The sequence below is a fragment of the Cupressus sempervirens genome, chromosome 10, assembly GCF_028749045.1.
Source record: "Cupressus sempervirens isolate cs-2001-9-10 chromosome 10, ASM2874904v1, whole genome shotgun sequence".
In the NCBI taxonomy this organism is placed as follows: domain Eukaryota; kingdom Viridiplantae; phylum Streptophyta; class Pinopsida; order Cupressales; family Cupressaceae; genus Cupressus; species Cupressus sempervirens.
Genome location: NC_143127.1, coordinates 364,959,915 through 364,982,063, shown reverse-complemented (window position 1 = coordinate 364,982,063; position 22,149 = coordinate 364,959,915). Strand labels below are relative to the sequence as shown.

The 22,149-nt window shown below is 37.8% G+C and overlaps 1 protein-coding gene across 3 annotated transcripts in view; it reads right to left on the bottom strand.

Moving 5' to 3' along the window:
• Positions 1-1,294: 1,294 nt before the first annotated feature.
• The window catches only part of LOC149534168 (uncharacterized), a 119,690-nt gene continuing 98,835 nt past the window's right edge, over positions 1,295-22,149 (bottom strand). For all 3 annotated transcript variants that reach the window (XM_089805375.1, XM_089805377.1, XM_089805376.1), the window contains exon 9: positions 1,295-1,787. In XM_089805375.1, the coding sequence (XP_089661501.1) occupies positions 1,733-1,787 (55 nt within the window). In that variant the 3' untranslated portion in view covers positions 1,295-1,732. The remainder of the gene's footprint in view (positions 1,788-22,149) is intronic.

Sequence of the window (22,149 nt, the reverse complement as noted above, 5' to 3'; positions counted from 1 at the left end):
TTGCACCAAAAGATTGACCTTTTAATGCCCAATACAACCATTAGACTTATAGAATCCACATGAGACTTTTAAAACATGTCATGAATACTACAATGGATGTTGGTGCACAGCCAATACTTTATCCTATACATATGGTGAGAGTAACATAAAGAGTCAATCTCCTACCAAGAGCTCAAAGTTTTACAAAAACTGACTGTAATGTTTTGAACTTTATTCCTTTAAAAAAGGTAAATGAATAGAATCATTACCAATCATCATCGGGGAAGAAAGATTACTGGTAGACAAAGCCTTCTAAAATTATCACCAGGACTTGCCTACAAGATATTTCAACCATGTCAATATGCTACCTGGAAGAAAACATGTAATCGCAATTTAAATATCAAAGTTATCATTGCAGTTGGCATTCCAGTTCACTCTTCAATCCATCGAAATGGACAATATTAACTCTCAAACTATGTTAAGTACCCATAATTTACTCCACATGCATATTTCAGTTTCAAAAACCCATTTGTGTGATAGAATCAAACCAATGATTGCAATACAACCATGCTTCAATAAAAGGAATATTCTCAGTGAAGAATTGTTTTTTTCCATTTTTCTTTATGTATCACAAATGCAAAGAAAATCATAATCTGGTGAAAATCATATAGGACAAATTCAGTACTTCTGAATGGAAATAGCATTCCCCTTCAATTAACTATTTATCAAAAAAAAAGATCAAAAGATATGCAAGAACTACTGTCTCTATGACAACGATTATTTTTATTATTTAGTATGACCTAGAATATGCATAAAAGAAAAAACTAAAAGCAAATTATCTCTGATTGATTGGCTCTTGTAATAAACACCAAATGAGCAGATTAGTCTAGCTGCGGTTGGGCACTTGATTTTGATCCTTCCAAAATCTAATTTATTGTGAGACTCCTTCACCCTTATCCTGCATTGGCTCAGGATGGTCCAGGTGTTCTGAGCAGGGTATATCAAGTCTCTCAATAAATTTGGAACTGCAAATCAGTGACCTGTGCCTTATTAGTGCTGGAAATTTTTTCCTTATGAATCCTCTTTGTGCCCTGGCCGTTTTCAGCACTCCCTTTCAATCGAGGACACCTTTCTCAAGAGTTGTATTTATTCCTTCAAAAGTAGGATGCATTCATGATTCAAGGATTACCAATCTCAAAAGAATAAATGAAAAGACAAGGAAACCATTAATCCTTACAGGATAATTTGCAACCTAAGAAGAAAAAATGTTCAAAAAGGTAATTTTAATCAAAATTTAATCAATGACCCAGCATCCTTGAAACCAACAATTAATAAATATTATAAAAAGAACTTACATTGTGTCCATGAATGTGACTCAATTACAGCAAGCTGTAATAGAAAGTCACAAGCGCTCAACCAAAATTGAAGTATCTAATATTAAAATGGGCAAGCTAAAAAACCTGACATGAGTAGTGTAAATAAAAAATATAAGTCAGCAGACAAGGTCACATTCTACAAAACATTTCCATGAAAGGAGGGTCCCCTTCAATACAAAACCCACCAGTAGAACCAAGAGAAGTGGTCTGAATGGAGAAAAAGGTTTCAGTCTGCATGAGGTTCTGAAGCAGACGAAGAGCTACTGTCCTAGTTAATCACCATGAAAGCGATGATACAAAGTTTGATGGTGTTCATAGAAGAAAAAAATGAGTTGATATAGAGTGATCCTCAGTCAATCCTTTTTCTACTGTACATTTCATACAAGCGTAACCTGCATCTCCTCTTGTACCATAGACAGTATTTGCTCAATCCTGAAAAATAAATAAATAAATTATAAAAGTGAACTTTGAGTTTAACCAGAGAATAAAGTGGATTTCTGGTAAGTAAATTCAACCAGCAAATAACAAATTTCAGATCTCGGATATTTACAATGAAGTAAATACCGTATACATATCAAAATAGCCTCGATAATATAAGTCAAAACTGCAATAAGATGAATAACTAAGTTTCACTTCTGCAGATCTTAAGAAGAAACAAAAAAATTGGAGTATAAAGACTGCTGAAAGCAAACAATCAATCACACAAATTTCGTAAGTTTTTTAAACTAGGGAGGCATTTGTGAAGGATTAGCCCTTCAATGGATTTTTTGATTTTTTTAACAAAAACAATTTAAAATATCAGACTCTGCAAACAGGATCTCCAGCATAGATTGATAAACTGTCTTTAAACCTGTCAAAATAACATGTATATTTACTCGAAGACTTTGATCTTGGCCTAGTCAGTGTAAGATTTTATCTCATAATTTTCAAAAAATACTTTATCTCTAGACCCCCAGAAGATTTAATCCTCATAAGAGCCTTTACATCTGTTTAAGTTCAATGGTGGAGCTTTAGTCTCATCCTAATTTCTATTCCATATTCGCTGAGTGCTTATTGCAACATTATGTTTTTATGGTAAGAGAATTCGTGTTGTAATGCTCATTACAAAATTTCCCATACCAATCATGTCATGCATTTATCCTTCCATAGGGCAAAGTCTGTCCTTCACACAAACACACTCAAGATCTTGCAGGCTATTGTACAAAATTCAATAAAAAACTGTATTGACACATCAATAGCAATAATCTCCACAAGAGACGTATAAAAACTGAGAAAGAAAATATAATTAAGGCTTACCGAATATGTGAAATATGTGCATCATAGTTTAGAAACTTGACAAATAAATTGTAGGCTGGCTTAGTGAATGGTTTTCCAAGTTTACTGCAAAGTTTTGAAACTTGCCTAAAAAATGATTTTCTTTTACCCCCTTATTGTCTCGGGAACAAACTGGGAAAGCATAATTGTTTGTTTACTTGGTGAAGGTTGAGTTTGAAGATATAATCAACATTTTGAGTGCATTTGTAGAGGCATTTCCTTTTACTCTTTTTATTTCAATTTTTTCTAATCCTGACAAACAATAACCTTCTGTTATGCTGCTGAAAAATAATTCTCGTTTCAGCCCTCCTTGCTTTGTTTGTTTTTTCATTGCCTTTTCCTTTACTTGTAATTTGAAATTCAAATAACAAAATACTGTTGTTATTCTGCTGAAATCTTTACTTTTAATCACTGCCCTAAATAAAGACTGGGCAAAGCAAAGAGGTGGGGAAAGCGCCCTTCATAGAAGCATGCCAAACTAGGAGCGATCAAGGGCTTCACAACCTGTAATTATTTATAGCAGGTTTGATACGTGGGGATATATCAATTGATTGAAATACCACCATGCTCAATATTTTGGCCAGGATGTCCAGTTGTGTAACCAAGTTGAGGGAGAAGTGGAGAGAGGAATCCTCCAATCCAGTTATCAGGAGACGAAAAATTGAAGGGAAAGGGCATGAAAGTGGTTGCAATGGTGATGAATTCCATAATATCCCCAACATTATCTGGAGATTCTCATCTTGACCAGCAAATTCAGCATTTCCCCACTATATAGAATTTGAGCTATGTGAGTCCCCACCTAATTTATTCATTCCTTATGATGCCGTACATGCACAACCTTTGCCTGGAACCATGAGAAAGACCACTACACAAGTATGGAAGCTGCAAATTTTTGGTATTACAGTCATATATTTATTGTGGCAAACAGCCTGTTTTGGTATGGACTGGTAAAAGCAATAATATTTGCTAGTGTGTGGTTTAATGCTCCAACTTTGCAGGAATATAATGGCCTACCATTAGAGGAAGCCACAAAAAATAGCTGGTAGAAGAAAATCTGAAAACAGGATGGCAGAAGCTGAAAAATTCTATCTAATAGATGGATATATGGGAAGAACGGGAAATTGATAAACGTTTTAGTAGCTTCAAGTGGCACATTGATTTTCTAGAAGCCTGTAGAATTGTCCAAGAATGTCAAGAATGTTGAGACTTTGTACAGTTTAATTGAGGGGATGATCCAAGAGATTAGGGTGGAGAATGTTCTCCAAATTTTTACAAACACTATAACATGACAGTTACAAGGAGGGTTATTTAGAAGAAGCATCCCTCCATTTGTTAGTGCCATTGTGCTTTTCATTGCCTAGACTTAATACTCGATCAAAATGAAAAGATTGGATGGATCATAATTATTTTTGATAATGGAAGAAACTTAGATAAGATAACTTTATTAATGTCCAACTAGAGACAACAAGGGTCGAAGGGGCTTGAGAGTACAACAAGGCAACAGCCAGTGGGAGCACCAAACAGTGTCTGAAAAGAACAAAAAGAAAAAGAAAGAAAGCAAAGAACCGAGCCAGCAAGACTAAATATTCCCCACAAGCGAAAAGTAGGTCCAAACTGAAGGACACGGTCTGGGATGAGGCCAAGTCTCGGAGCGTCTGGAGGATTTTCTAGAAGAAGAGTGAAGTTGCCGAGTGCACCCCCCATGAGGCCTCACAGATCTAGAGTGACCCAAGGAGATAGGGTCAAGCGATAGCTTCTTCCCCCGCGCAAGAGACCCAAGCATGAAGAAAGATGTGATGAGCAGGTCAGGGGTCTACCTCAGCAGAAATAGGGACTCCAAGGTATGGTCACTAAGCCACTGGCCCTTCTAAAGCTAGAGGGCAAGGCACCACAGATCTGTGTAGCTGAAGAAAGAGGAGAGGGACTCGTATTCTCTGAAAAGACAATGATACCTCCCCCTGATCTCATAGAAGATGAGGCATCAAAAGATAAAAGGGGCCTCAAACTCTGCCTCCCCAATGCGACAGAGGCGGCAAATCTATCATCTCTATCAATTTGGTGGTCAGTTTGAGTACGAAATTGGTGAGAACCCACTCTAAAAGAATCCAAAGAGATATGAAGGGCATCAACCCAATGGCCGATGAGGTACCAGAGGCGTACAATAATCTCATCCTAAATAGTCATGTAGTGCTATGCATAAAAGGACATCCTCGAGATGAGTCCCTCTAGAGGGTTTCTCCATGTCGTGGTAATATACCACCTGTAGATATCAAGTCTAACGTGCTCATTTAACTCCTGAGAAGGAAGGAGGTGAGTGGGGGCATCCAAGGAGAACTAAAAGGGTGGAAGACAGTCCATTGCAATCCCAATCGAACCAAGAAGGGCAGAGGCCTGGGCAAACTAACAATGAGCCCTATTAGCAGGATTGGACCCAACAACCACCTTGGAAGAGCAATAAGCCAAGAGTACATGTGGCGATCCTCAATGGAGTCCAAAGAACCTTGAAGCCAATGGAGAAACCAAACCAAGTCAAAGGTAGTCCCGAGTCTAAAAGGATGAACCCCTGACTTGGTCGAGATAATGTTGTGGAGAGTGGACCAATGACATCTGATGATACATCGAAGGAGGGTCTGGACTCTCTCAATCAAAGCCCAATCAGACTCGAAGAGAGAGGACCCCCACACAATGGAGCCATAGAGGACAATGGGTCTAACCAAGAAGTCCAGGAGGGACATCTTGGTCATGGTGTACTAAGAGTGATGTCTAAAGCACTATCTCTCAAGCATAGATAGGGAACCAAGCCCCTTATTCATCCGGGGCTGCATGACGAGTCTCACACTAATACGGGTCTGGAGAACTTCACCCCCAAGTAAGTATATAAAAAAAAGATTTTGATCACTGTGCCTAGAAAGTAGAATTGGAGATGTGAAGTCTTCAAACAGTCGAAGACCATCAACTAGGTATTTCCTAGCTTCAAAAGCAAAAACCATCAAAGGAAGTCACTAGGGCCCCTTCGGGGAAGAAGCCAAATGAACCACATCATCAGCAAAAAGTAAAATGGATATTAGAACCTAGTGTAAGTAGCAGCCATCACCAAGGAGCGCGAAGTCTCGAAGGAAAGCCTCGAGCTCTTCAATATAGAAACCAACTTGTCCCCTAACCCGATAATGCCTCTAATCAAGCTCTTTGGATGAAATAGTATTCAGCATAGTGTTTGGCAAACATTTATCTAGTCACGATGATCCTGTAGTTGTCAGCGTTTGAGACCAACCCAGACTTATGAATTAGATAGATAATATGTCATGACCAAGAGTCAAGAAAGCCAGTGTAGACCACTCTATTAACAAACACTATGAGAAAGGAGCCCAAAGTTGAAATACCAAGCTTGAAGAGTTCCACTTGGAACCCTTCCTCGTCTGCAACCTTGCTACGATTCATGCATCTGATAGCCTCACTAATGTTGGAGGAAGTGAAGAGGTGGTAATGGAGCAGGAGGTAAGGTGGAGAGGGAGCTAGCCAAGGATCTCAAAGAGAGTGGAGGTATGGGAGGCCAAGAATCAGAGATCCAAGGTGGGTGGGGGGGGGGGGTGAGATGGTACACCAAAAGAGCTTTAGAGAATGTAAAAGAGAGGCGCAAAGGAATCTACACTGAGCTGCCAGAAACAACAGCTTCTTGCAGCAAAAAAAGAGGTGGTAAGTGACTTAGTTGAGCGAAGGAGGGGGAAAGGATGTAGAAAGAAGAATGAATTGAGCAATGGAAGGACTTGTAGTCCTTGTCAAACCATTAATTCATGGGGTGGGAGCTCTTCGCTTGGAATTGCAAAAGGAGGTATAATGGGGAATGGAGAGGAGGGCGGTCTCTCATAGAGCGGCAGCGAGCACGAAAAACATGGAGGGAACGTCTCTAGAGTCGATGAAGGAATCCCAAGGGAGGAATCTCCAAAGGTGGTGGGCAAAAGATGTCACGGTCACCATTAGTGAAGCAAAAGGAGGTGCGTGAGAGGGTAGGGGGTGTGGTCGTAGAAGGGTGGGGAGAGGTGGTGGGGGGTAGTGGAGGGGGGTGCAACTAAGCGTGAGGCTAAGGAAGGTGTTGTCAGCTGGGGGAGACGAGAGACAATGAAGAGGATGATAGAGGGGACGAGGAAGGTGCAAAATAGAACATAGTCAACAATGCTTGTGTCATCATAATAGAGCCAACATGTAAAAAGGTCAAAACCAGGGAAGCAGGGGAGACCATTAAGGATCACCAAGTCAGAGGACTCACATAACTATAGTAGAAGACAGTCATATCTAGTAAGAGGTCCCTAGCTGCAAACCTAAGGTAGTTGAATCCGACTTGGTGGTGCAAACCACATCAAAACCACGGTCATGGAAGGGGGTTTGAAGATCTTTGGTTCGTACATTAAAGTCTCCAAAAATAAGGATATCGCCCATGGCGGAAAACCTGGTGAAATGATCAAGGAGGTCCCCAAAGGGGTCCTCGACCTTTGAGTTGTGAACTGCAATATCCGAGGAAGTCAGTAGAAAGTAACAAACGATGTAGATATCATTGTTACAAGATGTCCTCCGGCCAATGTGGATCCACATGAATCTAGCAGAGTTATCAAAGTCAATGGAAAAAATCATACTGAAAAGGCGGTTGTAGACCAAATAGGCAACCCCACCCGAACCCCTGACCTTGTCCCTAAACATGGATAACCACTAGAAATCGGAAAGGCCAGGAAAAGGACGAGCATGGCTCTCACGAGTCTTAGTGATAAGAAGAATATTCGCAAACCCAAGAGCATCTTGAAAAAGACCCAAAAGGGACCATAAGTTATCATTGTAGTTCTAGCAATCAACAAGCAAGGAACCCCCGCTAGGTTCCTTCTTGTTAACCGTCACCTGTGACTGTCATTTGGCAGCATGTGCTACCTTGGATCCCACCCCAAAAAGAAGGTGTCTCTAATCACTACCCTCAAGTTCCTAATGATTGTTCACTTGCCCTTAGATCTAGCTATAGAAACAAGTTCTCAAGAATGATTTAGTTTTGCTACCTGAGATCTAGCGAGGTCTTCATCTAAGTAAACCTTCATGGGAAGATGGACTGGTTTTCTTCTAGCTCTGAGAACTCTCAAGCGATCCACAGTGGAAAGGAAACAAAGAACAAGAGTGTCATCAAATCCCAACCAAGCTCTATCCAAAGTCAAGTTTGAAATGTCTAGTTGATCCTTAAGGAAGGAAAATGCCATTGAAAGTTTGCCTCATGATCCCTCTGAGAGCGTTGTTCTGAGAGTTTAGCATGGACAAGTTCCTTAATCTTTTCAAGAGGGGCAGCTATAGTGTTTTTTTACAAGCTGAAGCATAGGTCTAATATTTTTTCGCGATCTTGCTTTCCAGCATTTGTTGGAGTGTGACTAATTTTAACTGTTTTATTCTAATTTCTACAATGTCAATGTCATTAGCTAAGATCTGTTCAAAGCGGGCAAGCCTTGCTTTAAGTTCAATATTCTCAGATTGGATAGCAAGGAGAGTCCTTAACCGTTGTGTACTCAGTTTTTGGCCGATCCAACCTGTCCAAAAGTTCCTAAAGTGTTGAAGTGTCTGAAGTAGATTTGCAGTGGTATGTTTTAGGGAGAGGAGCCGAAAGATCAGAGACCTCTAGGCTGGAGACAATACCCAATTGCTTGCCATCGCCATTACCCAAACCCATGATAGTCATAGAAGCAACCCCGTGGGAATACACCAAAATACAGTGGTAAAACCAGAAAGTGAGCAACTAGTAGATACCGCAAACAGACCCAAACAACACGCAAGACACCTGAAAGCCACCACAAAGAGAAAGCAATAGTGCCAAGCAAAATGAAGGCAATCCTGCCTATAGAGCAAAAACATGCCCTACAAGAAGACAGAAATGGGCACGCAAAAGACCACCATAACTTGTGTTAAAGTGGAGCTTCAGTAGAAGTGAAGTACACAGTATATGTACTCTTTGATTCTACATATACATCTATTCTATATCTCTTATATTCTTGATAAGAGTTATATATATATATTTATTTATATATAAATAATATTCCTTAACTAATCGGGCTCTTATCATAAGATGAATCAATCTGAATATGGTGATTATGAATAATGGTTCACCGAATGGTAATCGGATTTAATTGTCAAAGATCGTGTCCATGTACGGACATGACTCTATAGGGACATGATGTATCTTGTATTTAATTATGATATCGCTGATGAAGACTGGTATCAATCAACGGCAATACTCAGTCTCACAGCGATCTTTCCTACCTGCAGTCAAAGACATCTATCGATCAGAAGTTGTCCATTCTTCATACTACTGTTTTGTTACAGAGATTTGCAAGGCATATACAATCGGACTTATTAGTGCAGACATTAGTCTGATAAGAAATTCTGAAACAGTTCTGAGACGACATAATTCTAGTCTGTCATAACAATTCTTATCTCTATCAGAGATCCTGTTCATTTTACAAGGCATATACAATCGGACTTATTAGTGCAGACATTAGTCTGATAAGAAATTCTGAAACAGTTCTGAGACAACATAATTCTAGTCTGTCATAACAATTCTTATCTCTATCAGAGGTACAGCCTGAGTTGGCCTAGTGGTGGAGAACTTGTACTCTTGAAACAGAGGTCACAAGTTCAAATCCCACTGGGGGGTAGGGTATGTACGCCTCGTTTGTAGTGTCAAGCACCTCTCGAAAAAGAGTACGAGGTAGTCCCATATCACTGTCACCATATGTAAACCCAAAAACTATGGCATAGTGTCGTGGACTATAAAACCATCTTTCCTTTTCTTTCTTTCCTTTCCTTTACATGGTATCAGAGCCATCTTGATAGAGAAACTCATCCTCGGAGTTAAATTAAATCTTAGAATTATCAATATCAAATTTTTATATCCTCAAATTCAAAATGTTTAATCATGTAAGGTTAGAGGACAGACTTGGAGCATCAAATTTTTCATCATGGAAAATTCAAGTTATGATTGTACTACGAGAGATGGAGTTAGAAGAATACATAGAATCAAATAAACCAATACCAAAAATGATTCAGATAAAACAACATGGAAGAGGCACAATAACAAAGCCATGGAAAGTATTATAGACTTTGTGAAGGATCATATTCTTCCCTCCATATCCAAACTTAAAACTATTTTTTGCGATGTTTTCCACTATAAAGAATATGTTCGAAATTAATAACACAAGCAGATTGCTAACATTGAAGCAAGATGTACTATACATCAAGATGAGTAATGGAGAAACTATTACGTCCTATTTCCTAAGAATCTCATAATTGAAAGATCAACTTGCAACCATTGGAAATCAAGTAGATGACAAAGAACTCAGCATTATAGCCCTAAAAGGACTACCACTATCTTGGGAGACATTTATTTGTGGACTCAGTTCTCGACCAGAACTTTCTAAGTTTGAACTACTCAAAAAACGAATGCGCTCAAGAAGGATCAAGATTTATTATGAGAGGAATCATTTCAATTCAAGAGGGAGAATTTCAAGCTCTTCAAATCAGTACCAATAATAAGGGAAAAAGAAAGGGAATTCATCAAAACAAAAAGGAATTCAACAAATCATACAAGAAAAGAGATTGGTCCAAAGTACAATGCTTCAAATGTGACAAATTCGGTCACACTCATAACATCTGTCCGGAACAAGAGAAAATTCAAACAACCCTAGCAGAAGTTAAGTATGAAAAAGATGAAAATAGAGAGCTAAAGTGAATAGATTTAGAAGAGAATCCCAAAGTGAGGAATCAGAGAGAGAGTGATACATTTCCAAAGTTTGAATACATAAATGACATATACAATGTTGTATTCAGACCTTAAGATAAATCAATTATCGGTAAATTCAGTTTTTCTCTTCAATATAAGCATATTGAATCAGAGATATGGTATATCGAGATGTTCTCAAGTTGGTTTCAATAAGTACAAATGAGCAAAAAGTTGATATTCTTACCAAAACTCTTCCCAAGGTTAAATTGGAATATTTCAAAGATAAACTTAGTATGATCAAATTGTAATTTTTGAATATTGAACTTAAGTTTCAATTTTATATGTGTGTTTATGCTTCTAAATGGAATAGTTGCATCAGATATGTAATGAAGGATGACGATCTTTCATATACATATATTTAGAACATAATCTTTGTAAGGTGACGATCTCAGAAATGATAGGCCTGTTATTATGAAAGTTTATGTTCCGGATATGTCGGAAGTCATTGATAACAAAAGTATTATGGTTACTCTAGGTGTTGTTTCGGACTACCAGAGATTATAATACATTTTATGATAGTGTTCATAACATTGTGATTATAGTTATTTGACAAGTCACTATTTCAGAGTGTTAAAGTCAGATAATTGTTGTTTATAGGTATCATTAATATTGATAACATGAAGGTAATTTTTTTATCACTTCTCCCATGCTAAGATAAAGTGTTAAAGTGTAGCTTCAGTAGAAGTACACAGTATATTAAGTATATGTACTCATGATTCTACATATACATTTGTTCTATATGTCTTATATTCTTGATAAGAGTTATATATATATATATATATATATAATATTCCTTAACTAATCGGACTCTTATCATAAGATGAATCGATCTAAATATGGTGATTATGAATAATGGTTCACCGAATGATAATCGGGTTTAATTGTCAAAGGTAATGTCCACGTAGGGATAATGGTTCACCGAATGTTAATCGGGTTTAATTGTCAAAGGTAATGTCCACGTAGGGATATGACCCTACACGTAGAGTCATGTCTCTATGGGGACATGATGTATCTTTTATTTAATAAGGAGATCATTGATGATGATCAATATCAATCAACGTCAATACTCAATCTTGCAGCAATCTCTCCTACCTGCAATCAAAGACATCAATCAATCAGATGCTGTCCATTCTTCATACTACTATTTTGTGACAAGATTTGCAAGGCATATACAATCAGACTTATTACTGCAAACATTAGTCTGATAAGTAATTCTAAAACAATTCTCAGACAACATATTTCTAGTCTTTCATGACAATTCTTATCTCTATCAGGGATCCTGTTCATTTACAAGCTCAAAAATCCTACAATCACAATGGCACACCACTACTGTGATGTTCCCAATGACACACCCGAGTTTTACCCGAAGGAAAATCTTGGGGGAAAGAACTTGAGGGAAACTCCTTAGGGAAATTACCCAAGGGGAACTCCTGAGGGAAAGTACCCAATGGAGAACACTTGAGGAAAATGTTGTGAGGTTTTCACACCATCGCCCCAAATTTTGGGAACCCCCTTTTTTTTAATCACCTTGGCAATAGTTTTTTGAAGTTGTCCAAAAGTTTTTTTTGAGTTTTGAAAACTTTGAGCCTTAGACACCTTCAGGCCAATGGGAGAGACTTAGCTTATTTTCACCCGATTTTTTTAACTTGATTTTCTAGAGCCACCAATTCTATCCTTAGGCCGAATAAATTTTAAAGTTAATTCCAACTTGGCAGGATAAAATTGTAAATTTTGTGATTTGTTTGAAAATTTGGATATAGTTGTATAAATTTGGATAATTTTCAAAAAGTGAAATTTTTGTTAAATTTGGTCTTTTGGAAAATCTTAAATTTTTGGTGAATGAAAATTTCTTTTGTGAAGATGAAATCAAACTGCAAAATCGATTTTAGACTTTAGAGAAGTAATTTTGTGTTAAAATGCTAAAATTGCTTAGCAAAATCGATTTGGGTAAAAAATTGCAAAAAAAATTGTCTTTAATAGATTAAATTGCCTTAAAAACTTTCCAGCCTTTAATGAATTTAGTAATTTAATATTGAAAAATGGCTTTTGGCTAGCCAAAATCCAATTTTAATGACGTATTAATTACTAAATCTTCATTAAATAGAAATATTTAACTCCTCTAAGGCATTATTTACTTTCTTTTTGCAATTTTGCTTCAATTGGCAATTTAAAAAGTTAATTTTCATCATGGCAAAATTAATTTTGGTTAAGTATTTAATTGTGGGCCATAATTTTGCATTAATTATTTGTTTTTCTTTCTCCCAAGGTCCAAGTCGGCCAGCTAGGGAGGGTTTGTGGAGTTGGCTATAAGAGGAAACTCCTTCCTCTTCTTTCCTCACTTCTCATCTTCTTCTCCTTGCTTTTGGGCGATTTTTATTTGAGGGCAGATTTCCCCATTTTTGGGTGAATTTCTTCTTGGAGCAGCTCTTCGGTGTTGGGCGATTTTCCTTGCAAGGCAGATTTTTCTCCTTTTTTGGCGATTTTGGTCTTGAGGGCAGATTTCCCTTCCATTGGCAATTTTTCTTAAGCGCAGATTTGGCCCTTGTCTTGGGCGATTTTTGGTGGGAAGGCGGATTTTTCATGGTATTGGCAATTTTTTTTGCAAATTCTGATTTTTTTGCAAGGAGCTGCGATTTTTGCTATAGGTTGGGCAATTTTATTTGGAGGTGAATTACATGGTAAAATTCTAATTTGGAAGGGATTTGAAATTCTTGAGGTCTGATCCTAAATTCCGAAAAGTCACTGTCCGGCTATTGGTTAAGGTGAATTTTAATCATTTAAAGTTGAAAGGGGTCCTTAAGCTAACATCCTTCTTTCATTCTAGTCTAAAGATTGCTTCCCTTGGTTCTGCTAGCCTTCTGGTCCACCACTCTACCATCCGGTAATAGGGCGACGAGTTGGAAGATGTTAGTGCAAGAATCCCAAGCAAACAAACACTAAGAAAGACAAAGAGGATATGATGCTCAAAACACCTTTTTTCTTAAAAATGAAGTGAATAACCAAAACCAATATCAGTATAGTAGACATGGTACAGATGAAGGGCAGACTAAAGGAAGGACAATCCCCCTTGGCAAAGAGGAGATACATAATGAGATTGCTCGATACTTCCATTACTACCATGATGTGTGACATCGGAGCAACACGTGATTTTGAAGATATCAGAGAAAAGGAGATCAATGAAGCAAGGCTTGGATCGAGATTGGATGAGTTAGGAAAGGTTGCTATCACGAAGAAGCATTTGGGCACCCTTTCCTCTCTCAATGCTTTTATTGGATTTGCGAAAGAATATGATAAGGATCATGAAAATATACCACAAGCAGCAAGCAGCGTGGTGAAATCAACGGAACTCAGGACGAAGCACACACCTTGTCCTTCTATGGAGGAAGATAACGAAGGGCTAGCTAAGTTCATTGCATTAGCTAAGAAAATGAAAGAAAAGGGAAGATTTATATTAGAAGATCATTTGATGTAAGCCCAAGTGGTAATTTCTCTTTCTTTTAGAATAGGACAAGTGTCTATTTCTGATTGGCCACTATTTTGGTGCCTTCTCATTGATTGCCACTCTTTGCACTTTTTTTATTGGTCCATTGACGAGGTGGCAACTTCTCATTGGCCGATGGGGTGGCAACCCTAATTAGGGTTTTTAGGATCCAATCTGCATCATTGATCTTGTTTTGATCTCCATCGTCCGTTGTATTTTTGGCCCCTATATAAGACCATTTGCTCTCATTTGTAAAGTGTTGGAGAAATTGTTGCTAAGATAATACCAAAATCGCTCTCTTTTTCATTGTTGACTTGCATGGTGATTAAGAATATTGGGTGTTATTGCATGGTTTCTACTTCCACATATTTAGATTTCTTTTCAAGTTGTTTAAGCAAGAGTAAAGCAGACAGATAGTTGGATGGTAGCATTAGTAGGTGTTTGATAGGGATCACTACTAGACCACTAGCATCTTAGCTACTTGTTGGGAAGCCTTGAGTGGCAAACTAGTTTATTATTCCTTTGAATCATTGCACCTGTGGAAGTGAAGCCGCTGGTCAGCTTTCATTAGGTTCGATCCCAGTCCATTTGCTAGTCTTCTATCCATAGGAGTAAGAGTAGGATAGCAAGTAATTTAGGACTTAGAACTTAGGAGAAGAAAGTTAGAAAAACACCAGTCAAAAGAGCCATTCACCCTCCACCACCATCACTTTCCATCAACATCATTTAGCTTTCACAAACCCATCACCATCCCCATCATTCCACCAAAGTCCAACTCATCTTTGAATGGACAGCGTAAGGCCGCCTACGTGATTACCAGCGAATCACATCGATAAAACTGAGCGAGTATCCACAAGTGTCTGGAACATTGGAGTTATTCTCATATCCCATGAGCAATAACCTTTCAAGAGAGGAATTGTATGTTTGATACTCCGTATCAAATATTCAATTACTAATATGTTATGTAAGTGATACAAAACTTGCATCAACATTATTTGGCACTAGAAGAAGGGCTTGATCGAGGTTCATTGGAAGGTTGAATTGAAGCAGAGATTGACGAGGAATGAGCTTTCAAAATTAGATGTGAATGAGAGATCTCTTTTAAAAGTCAAAAATTTTAAAAAAATTAAAAAATTCAAAAAAGGAAGAAGAAAGATTTCTCAATGGATAGGCGAGTGGATGTTCATCCCATTTGGTTTGATTTGAAAAAAAGGTTACCTCCATTGAATTTGTCTCAACTTGCAGCATCAGGGAAATGTAGGATACATGGTACTATGGATCATGGGGAGATGGATTGTTTGGTGTTTCTCTTAAGATTGGACTTGGCATTAAGAGGAAAATTGTCTTTTTCACAAATACATGAGCCTGTGGTCTTTGTCAATTCGGAGGAAGATTTTCTTGTTTTCAAAGAAGATATCAATAGGGAACCAAAAAACATATGTGGAAAACGTTATTTGTGCCATGCACATAGTCTCATATATTCAGAGTCTACTTGCCCATCTTGCCAAGACACCATTGACTTGGTCAAGTTTCAATTGGGTTGGTATGAGGAAATATCAGTAGGGGGTGGTAAGAATTTCTTTCAGCTTTCAAGTTGGACACCAAAGAATGAAGAGGATAAGATGTATCAAGATGGTATGGTTGATTCTAATGTTCAAGATAACCAAGTGGATGAACCTTCACACATTATATCACGAAGTGGACAAAATTGAGGAAACAATTGAAATTATCCAAGAGAGAGAAAGGATGGTAGGCAAAGATCAACAGGTAAAGACACACGAAGAACTACAAATGGAACATCAAAAGGTGGATGAAAAAGAAATCTTTGGCGAGCTTTCATGCATAATTCAAGGGGTGACTCTTGAGGATGGGTTGCAAGAAGTCTCAAATATCCTTAAAGAGCAAGATAATCAAGTGGGTGAGTTGAACAAGGAATTACAAGATATCACAAGAGAGTTCAAACATGAGGAAGAATTTGATAACCAATACAAGGCGCCATCTCTACTACATTCTTTGGGGGGATGCTTGAAGATCCTATGGAAGAAATACAGAAGGAGTCATTGCCCAAGGCCTTTCAACGTGACCAAGTTGTTGCAAGTGTCATGATTCACCATCAACTTCGACCTCCAAAAATTTTGCCTCTTGAAATGGAAGTTGATGGGCCACTCACAAAGATGTATGATGGTTCTCCTATCAGTCTCAAAGGTGCTATGTTTGGTGAGAGTCTATATAAAGAATGGCAAGATGTTCCTGAAGAGATTCCAAAGGGAAATTACATGTTAGATGATGAAGCTCCTATTTGTAAGGATATGCAAGGATTGTTGCGTGATGATCAAGTTGCTCCCATGGAAAAGGAAAATAAAGAACAGTTTGGGTTGATGCTACAATTGGATATTGTGTTCGAGCAACTTGGAGAGGTGTTTGATGGGGAGAATATCAAAAAATCCTTGATTTTTGAGGATACACTTGAGGAGATTCACAAGGATTCATGGTTTACAGTTCAAAGACAAGCCCCCAAAGACTATATTTCATGAGCTTGATTCCAAGATTGATCCTGTCTGGACTACTAATGAGTTCAATGTAGATGTTAGAGGGATGGTGCACCACCAACTTCGACCTCTTAAGGCCGTGGAGAATTTGCAGGTTCCATTCGAATTTGAGTCATGCCAGGTTGTTTCTTTCCCTGCTCTCAAGGATGAAAGGTTTGAAAGTTTTTATTTTGATTATGGAAATTTTGGAGAAACAACTTGTATTTGGATTAATCATGGACCCTATGAGTTGCCTCAATTGTTGATCTTTCATGATAATTTTCTAGAGTTTGAGTTTGGGGTGAACAATTTTTTTTCAGAGTACAAGGATGAGTTGGCGAGATTGAGATCCATCACCCAAACCTTGTTACTTTTGAACATCTTGAGAAACCATGTTAGATCCAGTGTATATATTAGATCAGTTAGTGTTGTCCCTTTAGAGTCTTGTACATAGTTAGGGTAGGTTTGTCTTGGACCATTTGGTTCAAGAGAGTAGTTTAGTTTCCTTTCAGTTGGGTAGATTAAATTTCTTTTCAGTTGGGTAGACTAAAGTTTCCCTTTCAGTTGGTTGAAGTAGTTTTCTTTTAGTTGTTTAGTTTAGGTTTGTGAGGGAGCTTGAGTTTGATTTGCATCAAGTCTTTTGACTTGGGATCTTTTAGCTTCCCTTAGTCAGTAGCAGTTTTGGTTTTGGGCCTTTGCAGGCGCAAAGGGGGGTCCATGTTATCACTCGAGGGTGAGGCGTATAGATTTTACATTTTGGTGACAAAATGGACTCTGTCTTGTTCATTTCTCGAATATATTTGACAAGGTTCAAAGGTTAAATGGTGTGTTTAGTCGTTGGTCTATGGTAGGACTTGTACTAAATTTGGGTTAGACTCGATGGAGGTTCTTGAGTTATCTCTAGCATGGTTACAACATTCTACTCACATTTAATTGCTCTGAGTTCTTGATGTTTTGAAGTGAAGTTGGACTTGGTAAAAATCATACACCTGCTTCAACGCCATTGTGGTCCTCCAAACCCTCTGCAAACTTCATTGCTTGCAAACCAAACAAAAGAGTGAAAAGAAAAAAAGAAAAAGGAAAAGAGAAAATATCATGAGAAAAAGAAAGGCAGTATCAAAGTGAAAATAAAGATGAGATTTGGTTCAAGGGTGTGTAATCATCTCTACCGGTGCTATAAAAATAATCACTAAAGGTAGAACGGTGATTGTGGTGCCACAATAATAACTCCGTTGAGGCTATAGATGCCTAACTGGCAACAAGGCTCTATCAAGGTTGCTTTTGAAGTAAGGATATTATAATAGCTAAGTTTAATGGATCGGAGAGATTATCAAGTTCTTGTTGAGCAGACAATAAATCATTTGCACACATGTGGGTAACTTATGGTCAGGATGCTTAGGTTCAACTTGAGAGTCCTTTCCCTTGTTGAGTGCTCATCCTTAAGTAGATTTTCAGATAGGCCATCTTGAGATTTTTGTTCTAAGTTACTTATTTCTTGAAATGTTTAGGAACATTTCTTTGCATTGATGCTAGATGTTGTGAGGTTTTCACACCATCGCCCCAAATTTTGGGGACCCCCTTTTTTTTAATTGCCTCAGCAATAGTTTTTTAAGTTGTTCAAAAGTCTTTTTTGAGTTTTGAAAATTTTGAGCCTTAGACACTTGCAGGCCAATGGGCGAGACTTAGCTTATTTTCATGCGGTTTTTTTAACTTGATTTTCCAGAGCCACCAATTCTATCCTTAGGTTGAACAAATTTCAAAGTTAATTCCAACTTGGCAGGATAAAATTGTAAATTTTGTACTTAGACGATTTGTTTGAAAATTTGGTTATAATTGTATAAATTTGGATAATTTTCAAAAAGTGAAATTTTTGTTAAATTTAATCTTTTGGAAAATCTTAAATTTTGGAGAATGAAAATTTCTTTTGTGAAGATGAAATCAAATTGCAAAATCGATTTAAGACTTTAGAGAAATAATTTTATTTGTGTTAAAATGCTAAAATTGCTTAGCAAAATCGATTTGGGTAAAAAATTGCAAAAAAAATTGTCTTTAATAGATTAAATTGCCTTGAAAACTTTTTAGCCTTTAACGAAATTAGTAATTTAATATTGAAAAATGGCTTTTGGCTAGCCAAAATCCAATTTTAATGACTTATTAATTTCTAAATCTTCATTAAATAGAAATATTTAACACTTCTAAGGCATTATTTACTTTCTTTTTGCAATTTTGCTCCAATTGGCAATTTAAAAGGTTAATTTTCATCATGGAAAAATTAATTTTGGTTAAGTATTTAATTGTGGGTCATAATTTTGCATTAATTATTTGTTTTTCTTTCTCCCAAGATCCAAGTCGGCCAGCTAGGGAGGGTTTGTGGAGTTGGTTATAAGAGGAAACTCCTTCCTCTTCTTTCCTCACTTCTCATCTTCTCCTCCTTGCTTTTGGGTGATTTTTATTTCAGGGCAGATTTCTCCATTTTTGGGCAAATTTCTTCTTGGAGCAGCTCTTTGGTGTTGGGCGATTTTCCTTGCAAGGAAGATTTTTCTCCATTTTTGGCAATTTTGGTCTTGAGGGCAGATTTCCCTTCCATTGGCGATTTTTCTTAAGGGCAGATTTGGCCCTTGTCTTGGGCGATTTTTGGTGGAAGGCAGATTTTTCGTGGTATTGGCAATTTTTTTTGCAAATTCTGATTTTTTTTTGCAAGGAGCTACGACTTTTGCCCTAGGTTGGGTAATTTTATTTGGAGGTGAATTACATGGTAAAATTTTGATTTGGAAGGGATTTGAAGTTCTTGAGGTCTGATCCTAAATTCTGAAAAGTCACTGTCTGGCTATTGGTTAAGGTGAATTTTAATCATTTAGAATTGAAAGGGGTCCTTAAGCTGACATCCTTCTTTCGTTCTAGTCTAAGGATTGCTTCCCTTAGTTTTGCTAGCCTTCTGGTCTAGCACTCTACCATCCCGTAATAGGGTCACGAGTTGGAGTATGTTAGTGCAAGAATCCCAAGTGGACAAACACTAAAAAAGACAAAGAGGATATGATGCCCAAAACACCTTTCTTCTCGAAAATGAAGCGAATAACCAACACCAATATCGGTACAGTAGACATGATACAGATGAAGGACAGACTAAAGGAAGGGCAATCCCCCTTGACAAAGAGGAGATACATAATGAGATTGCATGGCGTAGCCCAGGCATCGATACTTCTATTACAACCATGATGAGTGACATCGAAGCAACACTTGATTTTGAAGATATCAGAGAAGAGGACATAAATGAAGCAAAGCTTGGATCGAGATTGGATGAGTTAGGAAAGGTTGCTATCAAGAAGAAGCATTTGGGCACCCTTTCCTCTCTCAATGCCTTTATTGGATTTGCGAAAGAATATGAGAAGGATCATGAAAAGATACTGCAAGCAACAAGCAGCATGGTGAAATTAGCAAAACTCAAGACAAAGCACACACCTTGTCCTTCTATGGAGGAAGATAATGAAAGGCTAGCTAAGTTCATTGCCTTAGCTAAGAAAATGAAAGAAAAGGGAAGATTTATATTAGAAGATCATTTGATGTAAGCCCAAGTGGCAATTTCTCTTTCTTTTAGAATAGGACAAGTGTCTATTTCTGATTGGCCACTATTTTGGTGTCTTTTCATTGGTTGCCACTGTTTGCACTTTTTTCATTGGTCCATCGACGAGGTGGCAGCGTTTCATTGGCCGATGGGGTGGCAACCCTAATTAGGGTTTTTAGGATCCAATCTGGATCGTTGATCTTGTTTTGATCTCCACCGTTCGTTGTATTTTTGGCCCCTATATAAGGCCATTTGCTCTCATTCGTAAAGTGTTGAAGAAATTGTTGCTAAGATAATACCAAAATCGCTCTCTTTTTCATTGTTGTGACTTGCATGGTGATTAAGAACATTGGGTGTTATTGCATGGTTTCTACTTCCACATAGTTAGATTTCTTTTCAAGTTGTTTAAGCAAGAGTAAAGTAGATGGATAGTTGCATGGTAGCATTAGTAGGTGTTTGACAGGGATCACTACTAGACCACTAGCATCCTAGCTGCTTTTTGGGAAGCCTTGTGTGGAAAACTAGTTTATTATTCTTTTGAATCATTGCATCTATGGAAGTGAGGCCGTTGGTCAGCTTTCATTAGGTTTGATCCCAGTCCATTTGCTAGTCTTCTATTCATAGGAGTAAGAGTAGGATAGCAAGTAATTTAGGACTTAGAACTTAGGAGAAGAAAGTTAGAAAAACACCAGCGGAAAGAACCATTCACCCTCCACCACCATCACTTTCCATCAACATCATTTAGCTTTAACAAACCCATCACCATCGCCATCATTCCACCAAAGTCCAACTCATCTTTGAATGGACAGCGTAAGGCTGCCTACGTGATTACCAGCAAATCACATCGATAAAATTGAGCGAGTATCCACAAGTGTAAGGAACATTGGAGTTATTCTCATATCCCATGAGCAATAACTTTTCAAGAGAGGAATTGTATGTTTGATACTCTGTATCAAATATTCAATTACTAATATGTTATGTAAGTGATACAAACTCACATCAATAGAAAGTACTCGAGGGAAACACCCGATGGAGAAAACCTGAGGGGAAATACCCGATGGAGAACATCCGAGGAAAGTACCCGATGGAGAACACCCGAGGGAAAATACCCGATGGAGAACACCTGATGGAAACACCCAAGGGAAAGTATCCAAGGGAAAGTACCCAATCGAGAACACCCAAGGAAAGTACCTGATGGAGAGCATAGGAGGAAAGTACCCGATGGAGAGAACTTGAGGAAAGTACCCGATGGAGAACATCCGAGGAAAGTACCCGATGGATAACACCCAAGGAAAGTACCCAACGGAGAACACCCAAGGAAAGTAACCGAAGGAAAAGTACCTGAGGGAAAGCTCTAATGCCACCATAATGCTTAAAGAATGTCATGGTAATGTTTGAAGAATGTACTAAAGGATGTGAGCTGGAAATGTCAAAGGGAAGATATAATTCACTGAATACACCAAATAATAGCCAAACACAAAAGTGTACGCCAACAGAGAGATATAATAATTTATTGCCAAAACCCAAAATATTGTATTTGCAAAACAGGGATAGCTTCGATTTGCCAAATTTGAGCCAAGAGATATACAGATGAAATAGAGTGAGGGTTAATCCCACCGAAATTGTAATAGCCAAGTAAGGAAGATCTTTCACTTCCATAATGGCGAATAATACAAAATTCCAACAAAAATTTGCAGTACAAAGAATTAATTTAAATCGCATACTAACAATTTCCCACAATTTATTGCCGAAACCCAAAATATTGTATTTGCAAAACAAGGATGGCTTCAATTTGCCAGATCCAAGCCAACAGATACACAGATGGAATAGAGTGAGGGTTGAATCCGACTGAAATTTTAATACCCAAGTAGGGAAGATCTTCCACTTTCGAAAGGGCGAATAATACAAAATTCCAACAAGAATTTGCAGTACAAAGAAATAATCCAAATCACATACTAACAATTTCCTACATAGTGCACGTAAATACCCCTTCAAACAAAACTCCTGAGGATTTACAAAGCATGCCGATACTTCAAACACCTACGGATAATTAATAAAAATTAGCCCCCTTAATTAAATAATCAAAGGTCTAAATAATACTAGTTAATTTT